This window comes from Merops nubicus, unplaced genomic scaffold (assembly GCF_000691845.1).
Source record: "Merops nubicus isolate BGI_N331 unplaced genomic scaffold, ASM69184v1 scaffold13570, whole genome shotgun sequence".
NCBI classification, from domain to species: domain Eukaryota; kingdom Metazoa; phylum Chordata; class Aves; order Coraciiformes; family Meropidae; genus Merops; species Merops nubicus.
The window spans coordinates 30031-41099 of record NW_008584905.1 but is presented as its reverse complement, the minus strand read 5'-3'; the positions used below and the strand labels follow the sequence as shown (position 1 = coordinate 41099).

The 11069-nt window shown below is 46.6% G+C and overlaps 1 protein-coding gene across 1 annotated transcript in view; it reads left to right on the top strand.

The window, feature by feature from the left end:
* LOC103778231 (electrogenic sodium bicarbonate cotransporter 1) overlaps nt 1–11069 on the top strand; it is a gene marked incomplete at its 3' end in the record, with an annotated part of 115082 nt that overhangs the window by 76260 nt on the left and 27753 nt on the right. Inside the window, exon 9 of the mRNA XM_008945811.1 lies at nt 10544–10701. Within this exon, the coding sequence (XP_008944059.1) occupies nt 10544–10701 (158 nt within the window). The remainder of the gene's footprint in view (nt 1–10543; nt 10702–11069) is intronic.

Genomic DNA, 11069 nt, shown 5'->3' with positions numbered 1-11069 from the left:
CTGCTGAGAGGAGGAACCTTAGGGGTTACAGCGAGGAGCTGAGGTCCTGCAGTGCTCCAGGGCTTGCATTCACAAGGGCTGTGGGGTAGATCAGGAGCATTCAGGGCAATGTGTCTCTGCAACAGCAGCTGGTGGAGTGGAAGATGCTGCCTCACTCTGTGCAACTGTGCATCCCTTCAGAAGGGCAACGGTGCTGGGAGGTAAGTGTGGAAGAACAGTTCCAGAGTAATAAAATTTGCCTTCAGTGCCAAGTCTCCACACGTCTGACCAATTTCTTAGACTAGGGTGATGTCTGGGGTATATCCTACGGACTGTCTTTGTGGGTGTTCTCATCCGTTCAGAGAGCTGAAGAGTCTGTGAGGGGTAAGAGTGGCTTTATTTCAACTCTTAGAAAACTGGCATCTGAATAAGGTCTCTGTGCAAATTTCAAAAAACCTTTGTCTTGCTTCAAAAAGTGGGTTATTCTCAGAGCCTTGCTGTTTCTTTCGGAGAATCTTTTTTTATCCCTCCTGTGTCTTTCGGCATTCTCTTATCCCCATGGTTATCCTGAATGCAAATGAGAGTTACTTTGGAAAATTATTTGGGTAAAGCAGGAGTGCTGGCTAGCTGAGAATGACTCTATTCCTTCAAATGATGGGTGGTTGTGGTCTTCTGTATGTGCAGCTCTGCCTTAAACAGACTACAGCAGCACAGTCAGTGTAGAAATGTGGGTTCAGAGTAATTAAAAATTTGAAGAATAAATATATATCTATTTGTATCATTAAGTTGACTCAAAGAAAGAGGTGGGGGTACTGTGTTTTGCATTGATCTCACAGTATTCAGAGTTGCTACGTACACCTGTATTGGTTGGTTTGCAAAATACCTGTTTCCTTTAATATATGCAGCCACACCTGGGGAAAAAGGATAGCAAAATGGCTTTTTTTTTTCATTGGAAAGATTGCTGTGTTTTTTGTTTTTAGTCATGTTGTAATTGGGGTCTTCCAGATGGACTAGCAGGAAACTAGAGCTGAACATTGGAGGAGGCTTTGTAGATCTCAGTAGTGCAGACAGGCTCAGCTACTCCTCCTGCTGAAATGTCTCTGGACACGTACAGATAATAGAACTTTTGTGTAGAATTTGGTATAGAAAGAGATGTTTTGGTAGTGCTAATAGTGAAATATGTTATTAAACCCAGTTTGGAAGCGCGCTCCAAAGTTTTTAACTTTAAGTGTAGATAATGCTTGACTGTTTGTAGTGAAAGTCATTACTTGACAATGAACTCATTCCAAAAAGCTGCTTAGTTAATTAGCCCGTGTCCTGCTGATGAACTTTGCACAATGGAACCCTTGTGCTGTGCACGTTCTGAAGCTGGCCTGAGAAATCACTGTAGATCTCAATTTACATTACAAATTGACTGAAACTCCTGTCTTGATCAAGTTTTGTCCTTGGTCTGTGTTTCAGTAGGTTCTCACTGAGAAGAAGGGTATCTAAGTAAAATTAAAGCAGAAGTTCTGGATGCTCTCTCAAAGTATGAAGTGTGCTTCTCAGAAGATTTTACCCTGTTATTTCTTTTTGTTTCTCTCTCTTTCTCTTCGTGGAACTGTGCTGGTGGCCAGAGCTGTAACATTTGGAAGCAGATGTGTCTTCAGTACCTCCAGCCTACCTAGAAAAGTCTTCTTACCCAACTGCCAGCCTCCAACCCCAGTGACATTTAACTTTCTCCATCTTGATGTGCTCTGTCACTGCTCAGCAGCAGTTCCCTTTAGAAAAGCAGGCAGGTCCTGGGCATCCACGTGAGGCCTCTTTCCTCCTTTCCTCTTGATGTCGCAAGGTCCAAGGAGAAAACTGGTGACTCCAGTCGTATGACTGATAATTCTGCCTTTGGGATTGTTCCTTGTGAAGCCAAATCAGGAGCAGATCTCTTGGCATACTGCAGTTGCCTCATTGCTAGTGACTACTGATTTTTTTCCATTTAATTCCATGTTTGCAACAATTGGTGGTTTCCAAGCATAGCTTTTGAGGCTAGAGGCAACAAAACAAGCCTGGAAGGTCAGAAGAGGACACTGCAGGAGGGGGAGGCTCTCTGCAGAAGAGTGGCATGTGCTGGCATCTTACCAAATACACTTGGCAATTTCGCTCTACTCTTGGAGCTGGCCTGTTGTTGGCATCAGTGCTTGAGCATGGTCAACTGGGCCAGGCCGCTTTCAGGTGGCTTGGGTTGTGGTGGGTTGATTTAGGTACTCCAGTAATGAGGCAGTAAGCATCTGGGACCTCAGCTACAAAGTCAAATGTCCAGATTGATCCCTCCAAACACAGGCACTTCTTTGAGGTTCCTGTTGTCAAGCCTGGTCTCTTCAGCTTTTTTCAGTCCCTGTGGAGAGGTGGAATTGAAAAGTTAGTTCCAGTTTCAGGTGGGCTGGTTGCTTCTTGGACAGTTGCCTCCTTAGCTGCAGAAGAAGCCCTGCTAACATAGACAACTCCATGAAGAGGCCTAAGCTAGGACAGATGTATTTATGCTTTCATACATCTGTGCCATGGCAGCACCTGGGTGAGCTGGGTGCTTCTGTCACAGCAGGGTTCAGAGAGGTTAAAATTGCTCAAGATCTAGCCAAGGTTGTGGCTCTGGACTGTACTGGAGAGCACTGGATGTGCAGAGGTTGTCCCTGAAGATCTGAGGTATCCCTACAGAGAAATCGGGAAAGATGCCGCTCTTTGAAGGCACAATGGAGGTGGTGGCCATTGGCTTGGCCTCCTCCGGGCACAGAGGAGCAGTAAGCGATCACGAGGAGCAGATCTTGAGCAGAGAAGAGCCTTCAGCTTTGCTGTGACTGAAACCTCTGGGTAATGAGGAGCCAGGCTTTGCTTCACTCCACAGGGTCTGACCCAGCTCAGATGTCCCCTTCAGCTCAGTGGCTTTCTCGCCTGTCGCAGAGATGAGTTAGAAGACAGACAGGCAGCGCTGAGGGCCAGTGTAGTCCTCAGATTTACCTCTATTAAGCGTTATGAGGTTGGTTCCTGTACCCTTGGGAAGGGATGGGTTTATGCTTACTTGGGATTTACTTTGATCTTGGATTTTTTTGTTTTCTCATACTCTTTGCCTTCTTAATACACTTTTTAGAGCTAATCTTCTTACTTAGTAACCATTAAGCTCTTTCACAGAGCATAAACTTAAGGTCCCTCTTGGAAAAGGCCAGAGTCAGGAAAAAACAGAGGACTCTCAGGCTCTTTCTAAAGGACCAGCTGAAAAAGGGCTGCCCATTCCCTCACTGCCAGGGCAGAGAGACATCAACTAATTCTAAACAAATCTTGCTGGGTCTTTCACATCTGTGTCTTTATTCTCTCTTTCCTCCCTGATATAAAGTGGTTTTGATGTGTGATAAGCAGTTAGATTAGTAACTTTAGCAAAGGGCATATCACTTGGTGGAAAATGCTGGAGTTAGAAGATGTCCATTGGCTTTGTCTAATTCTCTTCTTCTCATACTTGATACTGGATGAACTAATTTTGCCATCAGAGTAAGACTGCAGGAAATCATAAAATGAGGCAGAAATCTGAAAGTAATAAAGTCCTGGGATAGGGTTAGGTTGGGATGTCTGCTAAATGAAAAATATGTCGCTCTTCAATTTATGGAAAGCAAACAATTGTATTATTGATAAATAATAAAATAAATAACATGATTAGGTAGTTTGGATGAACAGGCTCCTCTGTGCCATGAGAAGGACAGTTTGATTCATGGCACAATGTTGCACTGCGATGGCAGAAGAGGCTGGTGCATCATCCTGAAGATGCCAAGGCCCTGGGTCAACTGCCCTGATGATAAACAGCTTCAGTAAAGGCCACTGAATTTTGCTGTTGCTGCTTTATCATGTTTTCACTTTGGGCTGGTTCAACGTTTTGTCAGGATAATGAGGGAAGAGGAGGGGTGTTCCCTTGCATTGTATTGGTGTTGGTGGAACACTGCTTCTGAGGTAGCAGCACAGAGAAGTGATTTGCCTTCATTTGTCTTATTTTATGAGGTGTTGGCTGCAGTAAATGTACTGGTTGTTTGCAGCTACGTAGACAAGCAGAGGCAGCGGCACTTTGGGTCCATTTATTATTCTTTGCTGTTTTAAAATTAATAAATCACCATCTGGGCTTCTTTCCTGGGATCTCAGCTCTCTGTTTCCAGATACATCAGTGGTACTGGAGCAGTGTCTGAAAGACCAGGAATTCCAGAATTCCTCTAGCTTTTTATGGTTGAGCTGTTTGCTCAGTTTTTTCTCTAACGCCATCTTGAATAACCCCAAACTGAGAGACCTAATTAAAGTTTCTTGAGCTGTCAAAAAAGATACCCTAATGGGATCCACAGCACTGGTGGGTCTAGAAGAAGCCAGTGCTTCTGGTGGACTCTCCAGCAAACCTGGGCAAGGTGAGGGAGAGTGATATGTGTATGTAAAGTGGACCTATGTATGTAAAGAAAAGACCTAATGCTTCTGCTGGTTTAGATGCATCTTAGCCAAGTTGTACATCTTCTATATATTTAATGCAAATGAGCTTTTCTGATAAATTTATGTCTTTTGGCCACTTTCTAGTTTGAATGGCTCTTGTCTGAACTCCTGCCAGCTTGCAGGTAGCCCGTTGTCCAAGAGCACCCAGAACAGGGCCATGGAAGAAAAGCGCTGGGCAGTTCAGTCAGCTGGGGTCTGGTCTGAAGACCTGCACAGGGGCACCCCAAACTTCATGCTCTCTTGCTGGTGGCATCCTACACTCCTGTCTGATTTTATTAAAGGCTCGTCTGCAGATACAAGGGATTTCCAGTGCAATTATGCTGTGCTGACAGGTCCACAGTTGGCCCCACTGCCTGTACCAGCTGGAACACCGAACTGGGTGACCTGTAGTGAGGAGAAGTGATCCTTTTTCTGGTGGGAGCTGTGGGTGCCAAGAGATTGGGGATTTTTCCGCACAGCCGGCTGCTGGGCGATTTGCTGGTATCACTTTTCCATTCTCTCTTAGTTTCAGTGCACATCAAGATGGGATCTTCTGTGTGGTTTTCAGCTTTCTAGCCAGTGTCAGACGACGCTGCCACGCACTGCTCTGTAGTTGCAGTATCTGAGTCACAAATGCTTCAGGAGAATGTTTATGAAAGCATCCCATGATTAATCTGTGGAAATATTAGTGACCTTGCTTATACTTAGTATTGCTTAAGCTGTGTTTGGGCTGAGCTCTCCTTTGGCAGCATACCTTGGAGTTTCACTCTGCCTCTCCCATGGAGACATCTCCCACCACGCCGTGCCTGCAGCCCCATCCCTTCTCTGTTTGAGGAGCATTTTGGGGAGGACAGGGCTTTAAAGTTCCTTGCAGTGCCCAGGGAACAGTTTGTCATTTGAATTTAGGCTCCAGTCATTTTGATGGCTTGGGCTGGTGCCAGTCTGGGGGCAGGTCTGACCCCAAACCATGACTTGGTGTGAGAGCCAGGGTTGTCAGTTAGCTCTTCATTCACATAGTCTTCATAATTTGAAAATATTTTTCTCAGCTTTGTCTGTGAAGGGAAGTGATTGAGAAGAGTCAAGTACAGCCTTCATCAGACCATAGGAAGCTGGGGAAGTTCCTGCTGCTGTTTCCACTTCTGTCCCTCCTCCCATGATAAATCCTTTGGTCGTGCTCTGTTAAAATGTCCTTGGCAGCTCCAAATGGTTGAGTCGCTAGGACTTCGTTAATGTTCAAGATGTGAAATAAAGGAGATCTTTTAAAGGAATTCTGTTTCATCAGGGACTTGCTATTACTGTGCTGATGCAATAGCATATAGAAAATGAATATATATTGATATAAGGGGAGTTTACTGACTTGGCGTTATCTCCACTTTGTATAGGGGACAAAAACTGGCTCTGAATGAATATGGTCAGTCAGAGAGAGGCACAAAACCCTTATTTGTTGTGGTGTGTGCACTGTTTATTCAAACCAGTGTTTCCATATCAACAGGGAATCTGTGCCAGAGGCAGCTCTAAAGTTAAGAAAGAAATTGGCCTGGTTGAGAGAAACCCTCCTGCCTTTCCTGGGGGACCGATGGTCGGGGAGGGCACTGGTGAGATCCCACTGTTTGGAACAAAGTCCAGTGATTAATGGTGGGAGCGATTTGCTGCTTTTCCTGTTGGAACAGTCACAAGCAGACATTCCGAATTTTTAGGTCTGTCAGCCTGGATGACCTACTTCCAGTCCGTGGAGCTGAAATGCAAATGACTGTCTTCCAGTACAGATCAGTGCCACCTTTCTGAAGGACAGGAGAAGCTTCTAGGAAGTTTAGGTAACTGGGATTTCACGTCCTTTAGCCTTTTCTCTCGATGCCACGAGCAGTTTTGCCTGAGCCCTTTCTCTGGACAGCACACCTCTAGTAGCATCCCTGGGAAGGGGAGTTCTGTGCACAGACAAAACACACACAGCCAACAGCAGGCAGGGGGAATTTCTAAACAGCACCTGCCTTTGTTGTCATGGGAATTTGGTGATCTAGATCCCTTTTTCCCTGCCATCAGGGACCGTTCATCCCTCTTTAGTCAGACAAAGCACCAGTGGTTTCTGTAGGGTCAGCATAGATTTGGAGCACTTGGGGTTCGCCGGACTTGGAGGGGGGCTGAGCTGCTTTCGGTGCCTTGGAGGTTTACTGCACGGTGAGCTCAGCAGGAGCTGGAGCCTGTGGCCAAATGGTAGTCTGCTCGTGGGAAGGGGAATTCAAGCCTGCGCTTCAGATCCCGCGTGGCTGGAGGAAGGCGGGTTGTGAAGTTAGTGTCTGTTGGTAGCTTCCTCAGGTGAAGTCAGGATGGCCCCTTCATTCCAGTTTTCTTTTATTAACATTTTGAGAATGAGACAGGCTTTTTTAGTTATCTGCTGCACTCACATAATAGCATCAGACCCAAAGAACATTTTTCTTTTTTTTTTTTTCTCTTTGCAGTAAGCATGTGGGGGCTTCACTGCTGCAAACTGGGCAGGTGCTGTCAGGTGAGGACTGTGGTGATATCCCATAAAGGCAGCAGCTGCTCTACACCTAGCAGAAAAGCTCCAACAAGTCATGGCCTCATGCCTCACTAGCAAGTTTTCATTTGTCCCAGCCCTCCTTTCACTTAGGGCTGATTTTTCAAGCGGGGCATGGCTGCAGAAGCTTTATGTTGTGTAAAATAGGTAGAAGATGGCATGTGAAGGGACTAGCTGTGGTCAAAGTTGACTATGACACGTAAGGGCAAACAGATCCTTCTGAAGATCAGTGCCCACGCGTTCCTTGCAGGTTGTCCTGCAAAGGCTTGGATCATTATTAGAGTAACGTGACTAGCTGAAGGGCTTCTCTGGTGATAGCCCTAGTGCCGTAGCAGGGGGCTTGGTTAGCTTTGTGTTTCTGATGTTTCAGCTGATGACTCATTTAACGGAGTTCCTACTCGCCTTGGGTATCCTCTTGCCTTGGACAAGCCCATGAAGTGCTTTGTAGAGCATGTCAGGGGTCACAGGCAGGAGCTGTGCATTTTTTCAGCCAAGTGCTCCTTCTCACCTTGGTCATTGGGAAGCTCTGTTCTCGGCTGGGCTATGTGCTCCCTGAAGAAAGGAGGAAGCTTTCCATCCTTCAGGAAATATTTGATGCTGAGTGATTTAGGAAAATCAGTCTTTCTTGGTCCCTTAAATTGTTATTTACTAGCTTGCCAGAAGGTCCAGGGGTGCCCTCTCGTCCTTCCTTTCCAGCTGCATTGCAAGCTGGACAGGTCTGGGAGCTTCCTCCTCTGCAGGTGAGTCAGGATCTGGGCTGCAGCATGTAAGGTGCCTGAGAGCAGACACAGGGATGCTGCAAAAGCCTGGGACTCACTTTCCTTTCCAATAAACTTCAAATGATGCTGGTGATAAGTGAGTGTTAAAATGCATTTAGGGAAATGGTGATTTTCGGGTTGCCAGGCCTCTTTGCAAGTATGGTGTTGGAGATCTGTGACCTTTAACGTAACATTAGTGGTCTGGTTGGAATGATGCTCAGTTTAGCTCCCTCCCTCCCTGGTCTCCGGTGCTGCTGAGGACTTGCATCTTTCTGAAGCTTTTTTGGGGAATGGTTCAAAATGGGTTGTAAGTGCTGACGGCTCGTTTCCCATCACCTATCTGATAAATGATTGAAGAAAGTGGTGCTGCAAAACTCATTTGGAGGAAAAATAAAATCCACTCTAATGATAGCTCTTCAGAATTAGTCACGCTGTTTCGACCTGAGATCCTGCCCGTCAGTTCTGCTTGAGAAAGGCACCTGGGCTTGGGCCAAGACCACACTTCTTCAGCAACACATGTGGTAGGTGCATAACCAACCTGTGTTCAGTGAAGCTGAACCTTTATTGGGGATGTGCCACCTCCAGTTTCTTCCAAAATGCTGTTTGTGGGAGAACATGTAGCATTTCTCTAGGCTTCCTTCATGGAATTCCTTGATGCGTATTTAATATTTTCTGTAGTGGTAATCCTGGCTGAACCATGAAGGAGTAGGATTGTTCCAGCAATTTTCTTCCTGCTTAATCAATAATTCCTACCTCTTCATGAGACTTCTTCAGTTTTTCTGCTAACCCTTGTGTCACCTGGCCAAGCTCATTAGGGATTCGTAGCCCAGTTGAGCATTCCCCCCCGTTGGTGTTTCTGGCAGTACATCCTCCTTTACCATTCACCCTTAGCCAAACAAACATTGAGGACCTCCAAAGATCACCCTGGGGGAGGCCAAGGGGAGGTTGGGAACTGACCAAGGGCAGGAGTTTTCAAAAGCCTTCCACTTCAAATTAATTCTGCGGCTGCTGAAGTTAAAAACAAAGCCATCTGAGATCTGAGGACACTTGGGAATCCCTCCCTGGCTGCGAGGACGCAGCCGGAGCGCTAAGCCAGACGGAGAAGGGGTATGAGATGGGGCCAGTGGTGCCTCCAACCAGCATGGCGAAGGCTGTGGAGCTTTGCTGGTGCCCCTTTGCTGCAGCCCAGCATCAGGCCTGCTTTGGCTAATTCAATAACTGAGCAGAAAAACAATCCACCCTGGGCCAGGCCAAAGAGATTTCAAGTGCCAGGAAGATATCAGAAAAAAAGGCAGGAGAGGCTGGTTTTTCAAAACTCAGCCACTGCTGCAGCCTTTTCCCATTATCAAACCAAAAGCAGTCGGTGACATTTCTCCCTGGCTGGACTTGGTTAATGCTGTGTCAGCTGGGTGGTGCGTGTTGCAGAGCCCCGTGAGCCTGCTCACGTCCGCTGTGGGACAGTCACCGTGCGGAGGTGCAGGGATGGGAGCAGCAACCTTCCGGCTGCAGGGAGCTATTTTTAGCGTGAGGCTGTAGCTCAGCTTTGAGAGAAGGCGTATAAATGAGAGTAGCCCTGGCAGTTGGCTGATGAGAACCATGCTGGTCAGCAGATTTCTTCTGGCACTCAGGTTTAATGGTGATGAGCATAGAATTGGACTTGGGAGAGCATTTGGATGACTTGGGAAGGATTGCTGCAAATGAATTAAATACAGCTTTATAGGTTGTCTTCTAAGCTCAGTGTTTTACTGCTGTTCTAGAAGCACCTCCCCATCCAGGCGTGATCCTTTTCTTTTCCTCAGAAACCCTCTCTGATTTCTCTGTTCTTCATGGATGCTCCTTCTCACCTCATTTCTTCCCAAGGCTTTCTCTTCCTTCAGCTTTGTGGGAGGTGAGGAATGTTGTAGCCATCCAGTATCATTTTGTGGAAGGTTTGAGAAGGAGGTTTCTCCTGGGCAGAAGGTCTCTAATGATGGCCTCAGAGCACATGCCCTGCTCTGTGCTCTGAGGGCAGCAGCCCGTGGGAGGTCTGAGGGCTGGGGTGACGATAGTGGGAAGTGGTAACAAGCCAGTCTCTCACCTGGACAGTTACTGAGACCATTACCATAGTTCCAAAACCAGCATGCCTGCTACTTTTGCCCAGAGACTCCTCTTGTGCTGGCCTGCTCAGGCAAGCGAAACAGCAGCTGTGGACAACCTCAAGAGAATTTTAGATCAAGGGAGAAGCTACAGGCTAGAAAACATGCTCCTAGAAGCCTGCACTGAGCTTAGTGCTCAGTGGAACTTGAAAAGACAGGTACACAGTGAAAGGCGGGTGCCCAGCTCCTGGCATCCATCCTTAAGGGTTCCTTTGCCTCAAGTCAGTTGTTCCTGTAGCAGCCACCACAGATGGTGGAGTTGCCCTTTCACTTCTAACACGTCCCTGCCCTTCTCCATTGTGCAGATGGCCAGACAGCAAGGTGGTGCAGTGCTTCTGCCTGACACACTGCCCAGACCTACTCAGCATCCTCAGTGCTGCGCACCTTTTTCTCCTCCAAATAGTACTCTCTCAGGTCTGTCAACAAAAACAACAGCTCCAAGAGGCATAGTCGTCACAGCATCGCCTTGGCTCTGTGCACCGATATATTGTTCTTCTGGGGCTGATCTTCTTAGCATTTGTATCTCAGCAGCCTGATGATACGTATTGGTGAAAGATGTGTTCTGACCAAAGAGGAAATGTGGGTGGAAACCGGGTAAATTTGATTGAACGTTCTTGTTTGAGTACCTAACTAGACTTAATTTTCTTTTCCTTCCTCTTTCACTGATGCAGCTGAAGAATAAATTCATGAAGAAATTGCCCCGTGATGCTGAGGCCTCCAATGTGCTGGTTGGGGAGGTAGACTTCCTGGAGAGCCCTTTCATTGCCTTCATCCGGCTGCAGCAGGCGGTCATGCTGGGCGCCCTGACCGAAGTCCCCGTACCTACCCGGTAAGAGAATTCACCCCAGGCAAGCGAGGAGAATTGGAAACTGCATTTCAAGTGCAAACACCAGGCCAGAAGAAGACATTCTCCATTGCTTTCCATCCTGTGACGTGCATAACGGTCAGGATTACTGGTTTAAAGTATCAAAACTCACTGTAGGCACTTTATCATTTTCAGGTCCTGAATTTGGTTGTAAGATAGAAGCTGTAAAATACACAAAGGTTACACAAACATGCTTTATAAAAGGTTCTTTATTCCTTAGCATTACTGACCTCTGTATACTTGTTTCAGCTTCGAAGTTTATTGCCACTTTGTCTGTTTTTTTAAACACATCTCCAAATGCTTTTCAGATGTAAAATTAGGCATTGTTTGTT